The sequence below is a fragment of the Pantherophis guttatus genome, chromosome 1 (assembly GCF_059756535.1).
Source record: "Pantherophis guttatus breed Tessera chromosome 1, ASM5975653v1, whole genome shotgun sequence".
NCBI classification, from domain to species: domain Eukaryota; kingdom Metazoa; phylum Chordata; class Lepidosauria; order Squamata; family Colubridae; genus Pantherophis; species Pantherophis guttatus.
Genome location: NC_142063.1, coordinates 129,083,722 through 129,104,081, shown reverse-complemented (window position 1 = coordinate 129,104,081; position 20,360 = coordinate 129,083,722). Strand labels below are relative to the sequence as shown.

General features: G+C 40.6%; 2 protein-coding genes across 3 annotated transcripts in view; both read right to left on the bottom strand.

The window, feature by feature from the left end:
• The window catches only part of LOC117669137 (protein mono-ADP-ribosyltransferase PARP14-like), a 28,218-nt gene extending 11,937 nt beyond the window's left edge, over positions 1–16,281 (bottom strand). The window contains exons 1-11 of one of the 2 annotated variants that reach the window (XM_087881788.1): positions 16,073–16,281; positions 15,020–15,159; positions 14,893–14,926; positions 13,697–13,957; positions 11,498–11,734; positions 6,027–8,278; positions 5,119–5,355; positions 4,098–4,319; positions 3,191–3,266; positions 1,484–1,639; positions 1,034–1,096 (exon numbers count right to left, since the gene is read on the bottom strand). In XM_087881788.1, coding sequence (XP_087737914.1) covers positions 1,034–1,096; positions 1,484–1,639; positions 3,191–3,266; positions 4,098–4,319; positions 5,119–5,355; positions 6,027–8,278; positions 11,498–11,734; positions 13,697–13,957; positions 14,893–14,926; positions 15,020–15,159; positions 16,073–16,265 — 3,871 coding nt within the window. In that variant the 5' untranslated portion in view covers positions 16,266–16,281. Of the gene's footprint in view, positions 1–1,033; positions 1,097–1,483; positions 1,640–3,190; positions 3,267–4,097; positions 4,320–5,118; positions 5,356–6,026; positions 8,279–9,041; positions 10,131–11,497; positions 11,735–13,696; positions 13,958–14,892; positions 14,927–15,019; positions 15,160–16,072 lie in introns of those variants that run through there. The other variant, XM_087881787.1, reaches the window with a different exon arrangement.
• A 3,655-nt stretch (positions 16,282–19,936) lies between these two features.
• The window catches only part of LOC117669079 (protein mono-ADP-ribosyltransferase PARP14), a 33,375-nt gene continuing 32,951 nt past the window's right edge, over positions 19,937–20,360 (bottom strand). The window contains exon 18 of the mRNA XM_034423208.3: positions 19,937–20,349. Within this exon, the coding sequence (XP_034279099.2) occupies positions 20,060–20,349 (290 nt within the window). The 3' untranslated portion in view covers positions 19,937–20,059. The remainder of the gene's footprint in view (positions 20,350–20,360) is intronic.

Below are 20,360 nucleotides of genomic sequence, written 5' to 3'. Positions count from 1 at the left end.
CTCGTGTTACAAATGGAATGGGCAGGCTCCATTCCATTCGTAATTCAAGGACTACCTGTACAGTTCTGTGCAAAGATAAAGTTTGTTTGCACCTGCTTTGAAACTGCTTGTAGAAATGCTAGCCAGCATCTACATCAAGCATTCTATAATGTTATGTGCTATATCTCTTCTCTAAACTTCTCTTTTTCAAATTTGCAAGCTATTTATGAGTTTTTGGATTTTTCCTGGAGATGCTTGGCTGATCAGGACAGTGTTTTTTAAAAAATGTTTAATATAAATTGCCTCCAGAAGTTGTGGGTGCCCCATCACTGGAAGCTTTTAAGAAGAGACTGGATAGGCATTTAACAGGAATACTCTTGTGAGAGCAGAGGGTTGGACTAAATGACCTCAAGATCCCTCCCATCTCTGTTACTATTGCAGAACTCTACTAAGCGAAGAGTTCTGTAAATCTCCCTCCCTCATCTCCCTCAGTGACTGGCTAGAGACTCTTAAATTACCAGTAATTAGTGGCAGGTTTTGTTTTTTTAAAAAACAACTGCTTTAAAAAAAAGTTCTGTAACTTACCACCCCACCCCACCCTCTAGGCAGCTGTCTGAAGACGCTTGAGCTGATCAGTAGCAAATGAGGTTTTTTTTAAACCGCAAACACAGAGCTCTGCAAGCCTGCTTGGAGGCAATTTAGTTTTGCCCCTTGTACCAGAAACAGCTGATCAGTGGAGGCGGAACCAGCTGATTGGTGGCCAGGTGGGAAGTAAGTCAGATCTTCATTCATTTAACGAGCCATTTGATTCAATTAATGAATTTGATTTTAAAAATTTGTAAAATTGGATTTGATTGATTTGATGAATTTTTTGACTTACGAACCTAATGGGCAGGCTCCATTAGGTTTGTACCTCAAGGACTACTTGTATTGACAAATGTATTCAGAACCATGATTGAACAATTTAGAAAATACCATGCAAACTATATTTGGCAATTGAAATTCCCTAAATCCTCCATTACCTAACTAAATGGAACCTCTTGTTGCACCTTACCAAGTCTTGCACATTCTGCTTCAATTTCAGGTCCAGCAGCTTCCAAAATTGCTTTGGAGACACCTGTAAAGAAATGAAAAAAGGGGGAGGAATATGTAGGAATGTAAATAATGAACTTAAAACATAACCTTGCTTGCTTGTAAACATTTCATAGTAAGAAAATTGCTAAGAATTTGTGAGATGGGGATTGAGTTAGATACTGCATTAATATATCCAACAGAATCGAGCCACAATACTCTGAAATACTATGTCTTAGTTACAAAGACATAGTTTGGTTACAAAGAAATAGTTTAAATTCTTCAGTTATTTCAACAAATCTTTATTTCACCCTCACATTCATTCACACACGTGCAAACAGACTTTTCCATATCCAAATAGCTTTTTGTCTCGCCAAGAATGAGCATTTAACTTATTAGGATGTTCAGAAGATGTTCATTTGAAATTCAGTACCCAATTTGGATGTAAACTTTTCATTGGTCACATTCACAATAACATCTGTGTTTTCCATGACAATATTTCCTGTCACTGATTGGAAGGTAATGGATCCAATCTGCATTTCATTAGTCCCTGAAGCTGAGGTAGAAAGGGATCCAAAGGAACCTGTGACTGAGAAAAGAAACATTATGATTGAGTTATAGCACTGATATCCATGGGCTGAGCACTATCCTCCTATTCTTTGTACAAGATATAAATACCTATTTCAAGATACATTTTAAAAAACTTCAATTTTTTATTCTGTATCCAAGGAAAATAAGGTCTGTGCATCTGGGAAATTCTACTCTTAAACGTGGCATCTTGAACATCTAAGATGCTACTGAACTTTGCCAATTTTTCCATGACCACCAAAGGGTGAAATTAGAAGATCTATGACAGGGGTGTCAAACTCAATTTCATTGAGGGCTGCATCAGGGTTCTGTTTGACCTCGGAGGGCCGGGGTGGGCGGAGCATGGGATGTGGCCATGGTGGGCGTGACATGAAACTCATGTTGGGGGCACCTGTGGTGGCCAAATGCTAAGGCAGTGTTGGGGGCACCTGTTGCCAAGTGCTAAAGTCTTCCCTGAGACCCTCCCTCACTCTCATTCTAATCTTCCTTCCTTCCTTCCTCCTCTTTTTCTTTCCCTCTTCAATCTCTTTTCTTCTTCCTTCCCCTCTTTCCTTCCTTGCTCTCTTCCCATCTTCCCTCTTTTTTCTGTCTTTCTTCTTTCTCTTTCTCGTTCTCTTTCCCTTTCTCCTTTCCTTTCCCTTCTTGGATGCTCAAATTCAAAAAGGGAAACATTTCCTCTTTTGTTTTGTTATTAGTTTATTTTGATAGCCCTCTGCCAGTGAAAAAGCGCGGCCCACCTGAGCTCCATTTCCACTAGCAGAGGCACCACGGAGCAGTCCTTTGCTGTTTCCAGGCCGGCCCCATGGGCCAGATCTAAGCACCCTGCGGGCCAGATTTGGCCGCCGGGCCTTGAGTTTCACACCCCTGATCTATGATCAAGATCTAGCAAATGTCCCGAAAATTTTAATAGAGGTCCCCCAAAAGTGCCACTGAAACTGCATATGCCACACTGGAACAGTTCTTAGCCCAGTGAGGAAGAAAAGGAGAAAAAAATGGTTCATTCATATGCTGAAATAACATTAACAGGTAAACATTATAATCAAGGATTTGCTGAACAAGTCATTCTACTCTAGTTTGTGCATCGTAAATTTGATCTAGTGGTTAAGGCACCAGACTACAAAGTGGGAGACTGTGAGTTCAAGTTCCACTTTAGGCATAAAAGCCAGCTGGGTGATTTTGAGTCACTCACTCAAGAAAAGAAGAAGAGAAGTTCATCTCCTTCAGTTATTTGTAAACATAATAAAGGCAGGATACAAACAAATAAATAAATCATACTAAGCTACAATTCACAAACAAAATTAGCTGTATTTGTACACTGCATTAACTACCAAAACCAAACATATCATGCTATTGCTTCGCATATGTGGTCATAGGCATTCTGAAATAAAGTCTAAAACAGAGATTCCCCCAACTTTTCCGGCTTTGCCAACTGACGGAAGGGGGAAGGGAGAAGAAATGATTACATGTGAGCGGCAGGGTGAGGACACACGCTCACCCGCCACTTCCACAGCCCGATTAGAAACAGGTCCATCCAACTGAGCCCACCCATTACCTGCCATTTCTTCATTGCTCGCTGGCTCAGCCTTGAGAATATCAGCAATCTCAGATCGAAAAACCTTTGTAAATGCCTAGGGGGCAAAGTTATCCACATGTTTCCAAAACAATGCAAAGAAGGAACAATAACACCACGGAACAATTTCAATAATGGCACATGTCAATAATGGCACTGAGGGTAGTGAACTTGCAAATTTGCGTGTCCTGAGGGACAGTGTCATTGGATGCCCCTGGATACAATGAGTGTTTCTACTAAAAATCCAACATCTTCAATAAAATATAACAGCTGCCAGAATAGGGGGAATCCAGTAAGCTGTTAACTCTATGTTTTTATTAAAATTTACTAACATTATGGCAAAATTGGTACACACACACAAAACCATGAGGCTCTGGATAAAACTGGTTGATCTGACTGTCCTGAAAGACATCACTGATGTTCATCTTTGAGAAGAAGAGATGACTGAATGGAAGATACTGCCAAATACGATGAGAGTCATATGTGCACTATTGCATAAGTTTAATGGGATAAACCACATCTGGCTGGATTTGAACATACTACGTCACAAACCCTAACAAAACAAAGCATTAAGTTTGGTAAGAGAACCAGTTTGGTGTGATGGCTAGAAACGAGGAAACCATGAATTATTTGTAAAAGTAGTAAAGTTGGAACAAAAACAAACAAACGAATTTAACCAAAAACAAGCCTATCACACTATAGCTTTGAAAGATAGGTGGACCACCTTTGAATGTATCTGGGGAAGTAGATGCCCATCCAACAGTCCAGCTTTGCTGCTGCTGTTGTTTTTCTAATAATTAATTGGAAACTTACAATTATTTTTGCAAATTAAACTGTCAAGTTTCTTAAAAACAAACTGCAGTTTCTTATTTGGGGAAAATAACATTACCTTTATATTCTCTTTATCTTTTGGGTGTAGGAGAACATGAACTTTCTGAAGGAACTTGAAATTCTTCTTTCTACTGAACGTAAGTATTTCCTTAAACATACATTTGGCCACCTCATAATTTGGAAAATTAAAACCTCCAGTCCCAATGGCTGGGAATGAGATAGACTTTAATGACAACATTTCGGCCCTCTCCAGACAATTTCTCATGATATTTTTAAGTTTCTGTAAAATATAAAGCAATATTTCACAATTATGCTTTAAAAGAACCAATATTAACACAAGACTTAATTTAGAAGCCTGAATAGACAAGAAGTATGTACAGATCAACCTCATTCACTCATAAAGACAGGGATATGAAAAATATGAAGAGCTACATTCAACTACATCAACTCAGTTAATTCAATTGTATCAAAACTATAGCTCTGGTATTGAAGAATGGCTTATAAAGAAACATCTCTTTTTAAAAAATAAAAAGACATAATGTATATTATATCAGCCCATCAACAGATAAGCCAACCCTCAAATTAAAAAAAAACGTACGATGGAAAATATGCCACCCATGGATAACCTGTTCCAAATTTGTCATGATATTTTAGTTAAAAATTTAAGGGTCAGCTCATATATAGATGGGCTTAATTCACAAATATATACAGGTAATTTAAAAACTATGATCATATATCCTTGAATCTGCAGATCAGCCAAACTTAGTTTATCTTCAAGTACATAAAGTACTTGGGGATAAGATGGACAATTTAACATACATGCTTTCTACCTTTAGTACAAACTGACACACAAAAACTGATGTTAAAACCAAAACCGTATAGCAGAGCCATTGAGAATGCCCAGGAAAGTATTGGCAAAGTGCAAGAAACTGCCTTGAATATGCATAAGGAGCATAAAATGAAATATCAGTTCCCATTATTCTTTAACCTGGATTGTTAATCTCAATCCTTCTTTTTGACTCATGAACATTAGATTACATGACAATTAAAGCAAACAAGGAAGCAAAATGAAGCAGTACCTTGATTTCATTCCCTTTTCCTGCATCCCACTGTGGAACTATGACGTGGAACAAGAAAACACAGGGAAGGTTATGCCCGTATGTTGGAATTAGACAATTGCCTTGGGCTCCTTGATCTTGGACCATTTGATGGAACTCAAGTTGAAGCTCAACTCCAGCCTTCTGCAACACAGCTTTTGAAAGTGCACCTACACCAAGCTTTAGATCTTCACCAATAGTGCTTACGATAACATCCGTCTGGAACCAAAGCCACGTTAAAATTACTTCCAAGATGATTTTATGTATTACAAGATTAAGGTAACACAGGAAAAAATAGTCCCTAAACAAATAAGACATCTTTGATTCACAGGGGGCTCCAGCAGGGAATGGGAATGGTATGAGAAAAGGGTTCCTAATTCCTTGCAACTCTGATCTCTGTGACTCATATCATAATGAATTGGTTCTGATTATTAATTCAAGAGATTGGACGAGTGGCAGAGAAATCACTAGTACTTCCTTCCTTTATCAAGGTTTAAGCATGCCTTTTCCATTAACAGAATCCACAAAATACAGCATGAAAATCCAGTCCATATCCTTTCCCTAGATATGAAAAGTAGAATTTCCTATTACTCAAGCAGCACATCCCTGGTTCAGTTTTCTCTGCAAAGGCAACAGCCTTTAAAATTAGTCAAAACTAAAAGACTATTCCAGTCTTGTCCAAGATGTACATCCAATTCTAATCTAATCCAACAAATCCAACTGGGAGTTGGAGAAGACGGTGTTCAGAATCAGATGCCGATTTTGTTTTAGAGTTCTCCTTCAATGTGAAAGAACAGCATTTTAGAAGCATAATAATAAATGGGTCTAATAAAATATGTTCTAGCTGCATTGAAAATAATTTAAGTTTCTCTGCTAATATAAATGCTTACCGTAGCATCTTCGATTCCTTTTTCTTCTACAATAAGTTTTAGACCTTCATCAGAAGTCACTACAAGATCTTTACTCTCCAAAAGTTGACCGAATGATGGAGAAGGCAGTGGTGTACGCTGGGGTGGTCCACTTTTAAACACTTTGTGTAAAGCATCAGAAAAAGCCTGAACTGTTTGGGGTGTCGTATCTACCAGGCAAATCTGTTTCAGGCTGCCATTCTCAGAAGATTCTTCTAAGGTTTCCTTAATGGCTGTTAAAATGGAATGAGTGCACTCTTTTATTGGGAATCCAAAAATCCCAGAGCTTATGGCAGGAATAGCTATGGAGCGATGACCGGATTTTTCTGCCAGTTTTAAGCTTTCCCTTACAGCTTTCTTTAATAGTTGTATACAGTTTTCTTTCGTGGCACTGGTCCTCCTTGGCCCAACAGCATGAATCACCTGTTTACACGGCAAGTTCCAAGCTCCTGTGATTACTGCGCACCCAGGCTTCAGATCTCCATGTTTCTTTATGAGATCATCACATTCACCTTGTAAGCGTGGGCCAGCCGCTTTTAGCAAAGCATAGGCAAGGCCACCACTGTGCTTCAGTGTTTCATTTGATGCATTGACTACAACATCAGCTTGATAATTGGTCAGATCTCCCATACAGGCCTCTATCACCACGCCATTTTTTAAGTTTACCTTGGTTTGAAGGTGTTCTACATTTTCCACAAAACCTCCGTTTTTCTCATCATCTCTTTGCAATCTGATCAAACAGCTGAATTCCGTTTTTGCTAGGTTAACATAGTAATGTTCTTGGTTTTTGAAAAAGTCTTTCACTCCAGGTTTATCAAACACCACATTCGCAGAGTACAGCGAAGACAGCATTTGTTCCACCATCACTGCTGCCTCTGTCACTACTACTTTGGGTCCACTCAGGACAATGTTCTTCTGTTTTGGCAGGACTCCAAAATTAATTTTCAAGCCCTTCTTGCTTAAATCACACCAAACCTTCCACTTTTCTTCCTCTATAAACTGCACCATAGCCACTGACTTGGCAGGAATTACTGTGTGCATGTGGGTGTTTCTTTCAACAAAATCAGAAATTTGCTGGTAGACATCTGCTACGACATTTGTATAACCAGCAACAATAATTTCAGTGTCTCCATCGAAATTAACCCAGTCCTCAATTATTACACTTTTTTCAACAGAATTGTTTAGCTTCTGCAGATGCTTAATTAATTCTTTCCATTGCTTTCTGTGGATGAGTTCCTGGTCCTTCAATATAATGCGTTCATGAGTCAAGCATTTCTTTATTTGTTCCTCTGCTTTTAAGAGGCCTTCAGGACAATATCCTACCAATGCTATAGAATCATGTGTAAGTTCATAGGCAGCATTAATTTTATTGGCCCTAAACAGGCTCCCTGACATCTTGTCAGAATCTACACATTGCAGGAATTGAAAAATAGAAGGATGAATCTTGACATTTTTCTCCCCTATCCTGACCATCTTCTCTAGTAAGTCACTTTTCATTTTGTAGACCTCTGTAGCTATTCCATTCAGTTGCAACTGCTTTGCTGTAGCATCGTAACACCATTTTTGCCCAGTGATTTCTTCATAGATATTCTCTTCTAGCAAGATCTGCTGCAAAACTTTATACTTCACTGGGGAAATTGACAACGTTTGCTGTAATGTTTGCCCAGCTATTTCAGCATCCTTGGTCAAACGTTCTATATATTCCCTCAACTCTTTTTCCACACTATCCACAGTCAATACAAAACCAGCTAGAGTAACGCAATTTTTTGAGTCATCTGGCACAGCCAACACATTTTTCAGCAAATTGTTTTTAATGGTCTCCCATTTTTCTGGAATGATTTTGCATTTAACTGTCCTGAATTTTGATAGGATACATGCAAATTCCACAGAAACTTTATCTTTCCAAGACCTAACCAATTCTTTTATGGTTGTTCCCTGTTTAGCTAAGGTAGCTGAGGGAGACAGTACGACTTTTGGTTGCTCACAAGTTGCCAGGGGCCATATTAATTCACAGAAGTAATTGGCCATTTCTTTCTCTACTTCTTGAATTAATTTATACTTTCCTTGTAGGAACTGCCATATATAAGGATCTAAAGGGACACTGATAGATTCTGGCATCTTGATTTGTGGCTTCTTCTTTCCATACAAAACAGTTTCCAATGAACTGTAGAATGGATAAACCAGGACTGACTGGCCATTTAATGAGTGCTGCTTTTTCAATGCTGTCAGGGCAGCTATGAACAAACATAAATAGAATATACTAAGAACTTGTATCAGAAGTTGAAATAAAAGCAGATACAATTCAATTTCCATGCAGTGAATTGTCAAGCCATGTACAGTACAAAACAAAGACAATTTTTGAATGTCCTGGAACACAGGCGGCCCGGAGCAGGGGGAGGGGGGAAAGAGGGGATGATTTTGTGGGAGAGGCAAGCGCAGGTGCGAGTGGCGCTGTGAGCTCCCACGACAAGGCAAGTGTTAGTCAGGCTGCGGGCACCCGCAACAAGGATAGCATGAGTGGGTCCAGGGTGCCTGTGATAAGGATAGCGTGAGTGGGTCTGTGGGCGCCTGTGACGAGAATACCACAACTGGGGCTGTGGGCACTCGCAATGAGGCTCGCACAAGTGAGGACGTAGGCAGGCACCCAGGCTGAGTTGTGCAAGTGGAGCTCTGCGTGCACCAGCTGGCCACTCATGTGGCCTAGTGGCAATTTCCCCATTGGCCGGTAGTGGGCCGCAGCCGACAACTTGGGGACACCTGAATTAAGTCACAAGTATTCCTCATATTTCATTCACATCATACATGTTTAATTTATTCTCTGATCAAAACATAACCATTTATTATTATTAATTAAATGTATTATGGTTGCTACTCTGGGCAATTTACAAAATCCAAATACAGAATTTAAAAAGATAAAAAAAAAAGCAAAAATTGACAGTCCAGACTTACTAATAACCATCACAATAAAACATGATGCGGCTCCACAAAGATACTAACCTGGATCTGTTAATATTCATACTTATTTCCATCATGTATCACTCAAACTCACTACTTTCACATAATACTCTTATATCTTTCAGCAGACAACTTTCAACTCCATTTCTGCAGTCAATGTTCCATAATTCAACCCCAATTCTTTACTCTGCACACCACATTCGTGGAGCAAAGCAGAGATCAAAAATGCACATTGCCTGTCTCACAAGCTCCAATCTTTGTCCTGTGGTGTAATACAGGTAATCCTCGAGTTACGAATGCAATAGAACCTGCCAAGGTGCCTTCCAACTGTTATTTCGCTTTGTATTTTCTTACCTAAATAATTGAGCTAGGGTTCCCTCACACACTTTAATAAGCATATTGCTTAAAAATGTCTGATATGGAATTATGTTTTTAGTTATTTTACTACACAATTTTCAAATACATTATAATTAAATAGGCCACTAAATGATATATTACATTTACCCTTATATTGTACAGGTAATCCTCGAGTTACGAATGTCATAGAGCCTGTCAATTACCTTCATAACTCGAGGATTCCTCTGATTGAATCATGTTAAATGAACATGATCATTCCCTGCTTTCCCCAATGCATTTGTTAATTGAGTGTGCAGGTCATTAAATGCACATGAGTAATCTCAGAATGGGGAAGAGCATGCGGGGCCTAGTGCTGGAGCAGGCCATCCAAGGCTTCCCCCAATCTACTGAGATACCTCATGCTCCCCTGGGGTTCCCACAATTGCTTCCTCCCCCCCATCCTGCCCCGCCAGGTCTCCACAGACTGGGCATGCTTTGCTAGCGTCCCAGATTCCACTTACTCCTCTCCACCCCATTTCCCATGGATCACTTATTTTTTGAAGCTCTCCAGAGCTCCAGAAGTGACTGATCCAGTGGCAGAGAAGCCAAAGTCTTTTATTCAGATGATGGCAAAGCTGCAAGAACGTGAAATCTAAGGAAAACATTTTTGCCAGCTTCTGAGTAAAAAGACTTGGGGGCATGTGGCCGGTAGGCCTCTGGTAGTAGAAAAGGCCTGGGCAGGGCCACAGCAGCCTCCTGCTTCAGGACAGCTTCAGGGATTGAGGCAGCAGCAGTAACCAATCAATGAGGAGTTTGCTTCCTTCGTCTCATTGGGCTGAACTTTGTCTCATCGGGCTGAACTGCAAGCCCCTTGTTGATTGGCTGCCACGCCCCAATCCCTGAAGCTGCTCATTCGAACTAACCAGTCAGTAGCAGGGAGGAGGCTGCTTGACATTGGCCAGACTGGGCCCAAAGCCTGAAGGCCCTCATGGAAGGCCTGCACCCCCTCATGGAAGAGAAGCTGGTCTTTTATTCAGATGGGGAAAGCTGCTTTCCTGACATCTCACGTTCTTACAGCTTTACAGGCTTCTGAATAAAAGACTGTGGCTTTTAATCAAAGATGATTAATAATAATCAAATAATAATCAAAGATGATTAATAATAATCAAATAATAATCAAAGATGATTAGGGGACTGGAGGCTAAAACATATGAAGAACGGTTCCAGGAACTGGGTATGTCTAGTTTAATGAAGAGAAGGACTAGAGGAGACATGATAGCAGTGTTCCAGTATCTCAGAGGCTGCCACAAAGAAGAGGGAGTCAAGCTATTCTCCAAAGCACCTGAGGGTAGAACAAGAAGCAATGGGTGGAAACTAATTCAAAGAGAGAAGCAACCTAGAACTAAGGAGAAATTTCCTGACAGTTAGAACAATTAATAAGTGGAACAACTTGCCTCCACAACTCCAGTTGTGAAGTTTTAAAGAAGATGTTGGATAACCATTTGTCTGAAGTGGTGTAGGGTTTCCTGCCTGGGCAGGGGGCTTGACTAGAAGACCTCCAAGGTCCCTTCCAACTCTGTTATTCTATTCTATTCTATTCTATTCTATTCTATTCTATTCTATTCTATTCTATTCTATTCTATTCTATTCTATTATTCTATTCTCTGCCATGTGGGTCAGCCACTTCTGGAGCGTTTCGAAAAGTAACTACATTTACGTATGAGGGCCCCTGCGGAGGGCCAAATGGAGCCTCTGAGAGCCGAATCCGGCCCATGGAGGCTCCATTTCAGCTTGTAAAAGGCCGGGGGAGGCCTCTGGATGCCCGAACGTGGCTTCTGGAGGGTGGACCCTCTGTCGTTGTTCTTAAGCGTGAACAACTGCCATGGTGCTGCAAGATTTGTAATTTCAGCGTTCAGAAACGCTAGAGGGCACTGATCATGTACTTTGAATGTTCACTAAGGGAACGTTCATAATCCGGGGATTACCTGTAATCAATTTTGGGCTGCTGCTGCTGTGTCTTGTCTGTTAATTCGGCCATTTGAAAGTCTATTAATAGGTACACATCAAGCCCAATGCTGTTATGTGTCCAAACTTCCTACATTAGTTTTTTATTTCTAGCCAAGCAGTAGCAAATTCTTTTTGTGTAAAAATAGAACAATTACCTTGAGAGTCACCAAATGTAACCAGAGCTGAATCTTCTGTGGGTAACATCTGAATATCAGTCACCTGTCCTCCTCCGTGTTTTGGACTTTCAAAGTAGAGAGTTAGGAATTCTCTGGATGCTGCAGCTGGGATGTTCTCCACTTTGATTACATGAGTCAATTCAAGAAGTCTGGCTGTAAGTCCATACTCCCGGAATCTGTAGTTCGTGGAACATTGCTTGATAAAATTTGCAGCTGCTAAAAACAGAAATCAGAAGCTCTTAAATATGTACTTCCCATTTCTGTGCACATATACAAACACAGAGAATTTAAAGTTTCAATTACAAGTTGTCCTCAACTTACAAACACAGCTGAGCCCAACATCTCTGTTGCTGAGACAGTTGTGAAGTGAATTTTGCCCCATGTTACCATCTTTCTTGCAACAGTTGTTAAGAGAATCACTGCAGTTGTTAGTAACACGATGGTTAAGTTGAAACGCTTCCCCATTGAGGTTGCTTGTCAGAAGATTGCAAAAGGTGATCACATGGGACACTGCAACCATCAGAAATATGAGTCAATAGCCAAACATTTGAATTTTGACCACATGGCCAGGGGGATGCTGCAATGGTCATAAGCGTGAAAATCAGTCATAAGTCACTTTGCAGTGCCGTTGTAACTTCAAACATCACTAAATGGACTGCTGTAAGTCAAGGACTACCTGTACGATGTTGCAACAGATCAATGTTGTCTGTATGTTTTCATAAACCCTGCCAATCTCCAAAAGTTAAGCAAATATCAGGCTGTTATTTGGATAGGATACTTCCAGGGAATACCTCGAGTTGAAAGTTAAACTGGGAATGGAAAAAAACATCCTGTAAAAAAGTAAACGTAATCCACTTCCATACGGTTGTCAAGAATAGTACATGAAGGTATCCATGTGGTCACCAAGAGTTGAGTTTGCAGGTGGCTCCCAGCATTGATAATATCTGGGAAGACACAACTCAAACCAACAGCCTAGATGTGTCCCTTTCATCAGGTATTTCATAGCACATTAAAAGCAGCCTTCATGCTTAGATCAGGAGCTTTTGTATGGAACTGAATGCTCTTTTGAGAAAAAGGGTGGAGAGATTAATTGAATAAATTAGCAGATAGTATTGGTAGTCCTCAACATACCACCATTATAAAGCCTGCCCATTACAGTTGTAAGTCATGAACAATCCAATTTTACAATCCATTTTTTATGGTCATTAAGAGGATCATCATGATTTGTCAAGTGATTGCTGCAGTCATTAAGCAAACCCATTGTTCAGGGGTGAAATCCAGCAGGTTCTGACAGGTTCTGGAGAACCAGTAGCGGAAATTTTGAGTAGTTCGGAGAACTGGCAAATACCACCTCTGGCTGGCCCCAGGGTGGGGTGGGAATGGAGATTTTGCAATATCCTTCCCCTGCCACAACTACCAAGCCACACCACGCCCAAGCCACACCCACAGAACTGGTAGTAAAAAATTTGGATTTCACTACTGCCATTGTTTACTATGAAGCATTGTTGCAGAAAATCGAAACATAAAGGCTGATTTTCAGCAAAAAATGTCATGGATTGCAGTCAAGTCCCCATGTGATACTGCAATGCAGGCCAGTTGCCCAAAATACAGTCATGTGACTACTGGGGGGCCTTGGCGGTCAAAATTTTGACACTAGGTTATAGACTGAGGACTACCTATACAGTGGAACTGGAAAACAGTAGTGCTGAATAGTATCTGCCTAATTATGGATGTCTTTTAAAAGAGGGAGGAAGAGCATCTGCCATCAATTCTTCTCCTTTAGAATCAGAATGCTGAATCAGCTAGGTCAGGAGTGTCAAACTCCATTTCATTGAGGGCCATATCAGGCTTGTGTTTGACCTTGGGGGGGAGCAGGATGCACGTGGCCAGGGGGCATGGCCAGTTGATGTCCCTTGTGTTGGTGGTGCCTGTGGCAGCCCGAGAGCTCTGCCAGTGAAAACAGAGTTGGAAGTGCCACCCACTGATTCCATAGGAATCAGAATTCTGATCAACACTCTCACAGATTTGTGGGGTTCAAACTCTTGTGACCCCCACGTGATTATGGGTGACAGGAACTGCAGTCCAATATATCAGAAACACACTTGAGTAGGAAAGCATATTGTATACCATAGGATTCTTAAATATTAAATATCTGAGCAATGAGCTTAAAGATCTTACCAGTGCTTTGCTGAAAGGTTACTACTGCAGCCTTCTTCTCATTTATCTGTTCAATATGGAAGGTACTATCCCCTGAAAGAGCACTGATGTTATCTACCAGTAGCGTTAATGTGTCCAGGTGAATATTTTCTTCAACATTTTCAAGAATTACTTGTGAAGATTTTTGAGGATAGTCAAGAATATCCTTTTCAGCATGTGGAGCTTCCCCAGCTGGCCCACCTTTTAGGGTAACATTCTTTGTTTGGTAGTCTTGTTGCACTTCTAATTTCAAAAAGGAAAAAAAATAAAAAGAAGATTCAGCTGCACTGGGTTGGCTTATATTTTTAAGTTACTTAAATATATCAGGGAGCGAGTTGAGCCTGTGAGTTCTAGCTATCCCTTAGGCATAAAACCTCACTGGGTGACTTTGGGCCAATTCCTCTTTCCCAGCCCAACCCACCACACAGAATTGCTGTTCTGGGGAAAAAAATAAGGGGCAGGAGAATTAGGTACGTTTGCTGTCCTGAATTATATCTAAAAAGGCAGCATTAAAATTAATAATATCACACTATTTTAAAATTGTATTCACTATACTGAAGTTACATTTGTTTTTTTATTTTAAAATGCCAGGGTATTCTTTTTCAAACATATTTATTATTTTTAATTATCATTCTCCTGGTTTCTCTTTAAGATAATTCAGATTCAGTACTGATGTAGGAGACATGAACTCAATTCTACCCACAGTGATTCCCCAAAGTAAATGCTGAATTTGTTGAATGTCCTTTAAAGCAACCGAAGCCAGTGGCTGCACACACATTTTGAACTAGAAAAAATTCTATAGGTGGACTATGAATTATTCGGGAATAATTCCTTTTCTCTTACATCTTTCACTATTACTGGGAAATTGTATATGCTAATATTCTGAATGGACCATTTTTCTCTGTAGTCACTTTATGCATGCTATTGTAGCATTATGAATCTTCAACCTTGCCCCATTTTTCTTGCCTTCTTCTTTATGCTAACACACTCCAAAGAAACTCAGAAAAATTTGAACCTCTGATTTGCTGTTTTCTATACTTTTCAAAGTCCAGAACACTTTAAAACACCTGCCCTGGTAGATCATCCGTTCCTTAGACAGTCATGGAACTGGCCTATAAATACTAAGAACCTGCTGTCATCAGCAACTGCTCCCATCTCCAAAATTCCAATTGATTTACCCATCTCTCTTCCTTGGGCGCCTTCTCCCAGAGCCTAAAAATAATAAAGGGAGGGGAACATTAGCATACCAATGTACTGCCAATTGATCTCTCTTTAAAGGTATGAAATTTATGAGGTGAATGTTACCTTTTCAGAAATTATTTCCTTCTTAGGTGCATTATCTTTAGCGGGGTCTGTTGTTTCATACGGGGAAACCTCCAGCTTTAGCCTTCCTTTTTCTGCCAAGTCAAGCTCATGGGTCTTTTGGGAGAGAACTCTTTGTCTCACTGTGTTACAAAAATAAATACATTCAACAGGAATCATTAGAACATTTCTACTTCCAAAAACAGAGGCAGCAAATGCTATCTTTCTGCCACCAGGCTTAATATAGGTTAGTTCAGCAATACTTGCTCTCCCTAGTTTTCCTACATCGGTAGAAGTAAGATAAGAGGTGCATTTTTAATCTAAGCTTAGCATTTTGTTTAATTAAGAGCCTTGATAGTACAGTGGTTTAGTGCACCCTGTTATTAACACAGCTGCCTGCAATTTCTGCTGGTTCGAATCTCTCCAAGGCTCAAGGTTGACTCAGCCTTCCATCCTTTCTAAGGTAGGTGAAATGAGGACCCAGTTTGTGGGGGCAATAAGCTGACTTTGTATAAAATATACAAAAGAATGAAGGCTATTGCTCAACGCATTGTAAGACGCCCTGAGTCTCCGGAGAAGGGCGGCATATAAATCAAATTTTTTTAAAAAAATACTTTAAACAATTTCCCAAATCTTAAATGACCAGTTAAATATTAGGCTTGATGAGGACCTCCGGATTTGGAGTTAAAAACTGTTTATTGAATGCCAAAGGATGGTAATCTTTATCAGCATTCCAAAATTTGTGGCTCTGAAAATAAAATTTTCAGACTGCTTTGGAGAGATTAGAAGAGTGGAAGGGATAGACAAGTGGAAAGTGGAGAAATAGCGACTTTTTCCACTAAAAATTTAATTTGCAGGAATCTGATAAGTAATAGGAAGAAGAAATGTGTTTATCTCATCAAATCGGACACCGTGATCCTGAAAACTAGCATTCCAGCCTCCTCTTCCTCTTCACGTCGTTATTTAAAATTTTTGCCGCTCCTACGGCAAACAAGCAAGGAAGAGATAAAAGTTCCCAAGGAAGCCCACCGAAGAAAAATAAGACGCTTTCTTTACCTTCCTCCTGGGCAAAGCAAACCAAGATCTGCCCCCCTTGCTTCTGGATCTCGCATTCTCCACCTCCCGACTTTTTCCGGCTTTGGAAGTAGCAGAGAATTTTGTTTCTCAAATTTTGGGGGGGATCGGGGCTCCCCCAGGCTCCCTGCAGCAGCACAGGAAAGGAGCACATCCTCGCTTCCTCCATCATCATGTGGGATAGCGGCAAAACTCTTCGAGCCAGGCTGACCGTGCAGCATTTTCACTTTCATTTTCCCACTATAAACTCGATTCCCAGATTCTTATTTTTATTTTTACCACCTGGTCTTCGTGATAAACCGAAGTGACAAGGCGGCAACTGGATATTTGGCTTTTTTCCCCCACCCCAGCCCCTGGATCGCATTTCTCTCCAGTCATTTCGAGCACGGTCATCGCCCACTTTCTCTTTCTTTTCTTCCGAAAAAGGTTTTGCAAGTCTGTGATAATTCCCCTGCCTTTGACATTAGGAGTTTTGAAAAAAGCATTAAAAAAAAAACCGCGTACGCGCATCGGTTAAAAGAAAACTGCTAGGTTTTATCTTTCATTTCTCTCTCCGTTGCTTGCTTCCAATCCTCCTCCCGCTTTCCCTTTCTTTGCCTCGCTCAGAAACTCTTCGACTGAATTCTTCCGAGTTTTGTTCTGCACTCAATCCCGAAAGGAAGCAGCAGAAGAAATCGTTCCGTTTGGCACCAAGGCGGGCCGGATTATCTGTCCAGACAGCAGTTGCCAGGGTCAACCGGTGGATTCCCGGGACTATTATTCCCTCCTGTCCAGTGGTGAAATCCAATTTTTTTTACTACCGGTTCTGTGGGCGTGGCTTGGTGGGCGTGGTGTGGCTTGGTGGGCGTGGCAGGGGAAGGATACTGCAAAATCCCCATTCCCTCCCCAGTCTGGAACCAGCCAGAGGTGGCATTTGCCAGTTCTCTGAACTACTCAAAATTTCCGCTACCGGTTGTCCAGAACCTGCTGGATTTCACGGTGCTCCTGTCCAAGGCATGCAAGCAAGCAAGAATCAACCAGGTTTCCTATATGGTCAGGTCTTTTGAGGTTTCCACCTATAGAGTGGACCCTTCGCAAAGTCCCCTTTGGTTGACTTCTTTAGTGCTCTGAACGTTTTAGAGCTTGGCTCTCCTGCCTGATCTTTCCCAAGCAAGAGAGCCTGCAAGCAATTCATTGGGTGCAGGAGAGCTCTATCAAGGTTGGACTGGGCCAAAGTTGTCTTCTGGTTTTCCATGTATATGGCTGCATTTGAACAAAGGCTTTAGGGGTCTTAGCAATTCTCCCTCTGGAAACTGTGGTGCTCACTGAGTTTAGTTGTTTGCTTTCAGATGTTTTCTTACCTAACTAGGTAAGACTATTAGTGCTAGTGAGAATAGTGTGAGATTGCAACTTTTTAAAAACAATACAGTTCCTCTTCCCCCTTTGCTTAGAAATAGAAACTGGGTCAATTTTAATTCATCTCTCAAAACTCTCAAATTGGTGAATATTGGGAGGAAACACTGGCAGCCAGCCATCGATCACAGTGCCGAGAGGTATCCCTAGACTCATGGCAAAATAACATTGCAAAGTACTTTGTGTGGAACATTTTTTTAAGCTCATTGTTTCCCTGGGCTACTAGTTATTTTTAAAAAGGTTCAGTAATAAATCAGAGAATGATATGGATTGAAAAATGGAGTGGGTTTGGGGAAACAACAGAAGAAGACAGCAGCAAACCATTTCAGAAAGCAAACCCTTTCTGAACCATCACCACAGTCAAACTTGTTTTATAGTGGCTAAATGGAAATAAACATGTCTGAAAATGGTTGCTGGTTGTTTTGGACTCTTTGGATGACCGTAATTGTCTATTGCTGGAGACAGGGTGCCTGCATGAGATGCACCACCCAACAAAGTGGCCAGAAACCCTGGCAATCACTGCAGGGAGCACTCCCAGAAGGACTGGTGGGGCCATTCTGGAAGTGGTGATCCGGGCAGAAGAAAATGGGCTTGGACACACACTTCATATTAAAGCATTTGCCTGCCAGGTAACATAAATTTCTTTTAGATTAAGAATTTCTAAATCCATTATTGTCAGTCTTCCAGAAAATACAAGTTGTGTGGGTGGGCTCTGATGGTGAAGGACTGTGGACATCTCCCTGAATTCCTTGTGGAAAGGAGGGGAAGATCAGAAATGTAAATTGAGTGAGACTTGAGGACAGGCAATGCTTTGTCAGTTGCATTGAACGGATATGTCACTCTGAGTTCTCAACTATGCCAGCATGGAGTGAACCTGCAAGCAGGCTTCTCTGCTCCTTTGCAAAATTAGCACTTTCCAATTTATCGCAGCACATGCTCAGCAATGCAGTTTCTCTGTTGCATTTTCCTTCTATCTAGACATCACCTGGACTCTTTGGAGCTGCTGACACTTCCACTTCTGCTCACCAGTTGCTGCCCTATACAGCTTTGTTCCCTGTGCCATCCATCTGGTAAACTTGCAAGATTTTTCTCGTGATGTACATGTATACATCCAAATTAGATTGTGTTGTTTCTCTGTCATTATATGTAGGTATATGCAAATTTATTTATATTTTTGTCATGTTTATGTAGTGTATATTGGAGGTGGTGATCCTTTGAGAGCTAGATGCAATGAAATTTCATTTTAATATATGCCAATTAGTGTACATTCTAAAGTGACAATAAAGTTAGTCTAAGTCTAAGTATTTATATTACATTTCTATGGGTCTTCCCCATTCTTTGACAAATAAAAATGTCAATGTATGAGAGGGGGAGGAGGAAGAAAGTGCTGCTGATCAAAAGTGCACATGCTTTTTTTTCCCCCATTCCCATCATTTGAAATTTATTAAGGGGTGGGGAAAGCCAAGACTATTATTCAATATTGCAAGGCAAAATCCAATGCAGGAAGGCAAAATTTAAACCCAAGTTTATAGTATATGGTGATGAGCTATAAAGCCCTACATGGCTTAGGTCCAGGATATTTGTCGGACCATCTGCAACCAGCAACAGCTCCCCATCGCCCGGTGCGTTCTCACAGGGAGGGCCTACTCAGGGTGCCGTCGGCTAGACAGTGTTGACTGGCAACCCCTAGAGGCAGAGCTTTCTCTGTGGGTGCTCCCACCCTCTGGAACCAACTTCCTCTGGGGCTCCGGTTGGCCCCTGACCTCCGCACCTTCCGCCACAACTTAAAGACATGGCTGTTCAGCCTGGACTGGGGGGGTTAACATGTATTTTAACACACTTTTATTCGGATATTTTATTGTTGTGAGCCGCCCTGAGTCCTACGGAGATAGGGTGGCATATAAATCAAATCAAATAAAAATAAAATAATGGATCCCACCACTTGAATGAATTCATTTTTGACAAAGAAGCAAGAAAAAGTATTTCTCAAGGCATTTAATTTTCATTAATTTCTTAGACTGACATTCCGTCTTTTCTCCATGTGTCTGAGGAGGCTTTCATAAGTATCTCCATGAATTTTACCCTCACAACAGCCCTGTGAGGTAGGCAGAGTTGAACGACAATGGCAGGGGGAATCTGAATGTGAAGTTTTCCATCAAATTCAGCATCTTCATCATTGCTACCTTACTGGCCCACTGTGATCCATTTACAGGCTCCCCCCTCCCCTTTTGTTACAGATCTAAAAATGATTGATGCCATATAAAAGTTACTGACTTTAAGATTAGCATGATACTATTCTTGAAAATTCATTAGCATGCTGGTATGGTTATTGTTAACCTTCCTAACTTCTTGCATCTATTTTGTCTGAATTTATCAATATATGGCACATCCTGAAGAAACTGGAACTTCTGAACTTTCATTTTTAACAGAAAAGGAAGAAAGTTTCATATCTTCTGAATAGCGCATTATTTTATTCGTCCAGACATGTTTTTTTTTTACAAAAGCACATGAATATATCATTCAATTTATTTATTTTTTGCATTATTAGTTTCCGTTTAGTTATGGAAACTTGGTTAGTTAAATTTTAAATGTAATGAGATACTCAGGATACGCTTGGATGTCATTAAAAATTACAAAAAGAGTGGGTTTTTTCAGGTGATCAGTTACACTGTCATATAGATCGGTTGGATCGGTTGCATTTTTTTGATACGGGACGACTAATCCTTTTGACCCAACACAATATTCTCCCACAAGCACTCTGGCAAGGTACATGTATTTTATCCCAGATGCATCTGGTTGTGAATAGGTATCGTGGGCAGAGTAAGAGGCGTTTACGGCAAAGTAAGTTCCATTTCCGAAATAGGCAGCTATAAGAGGA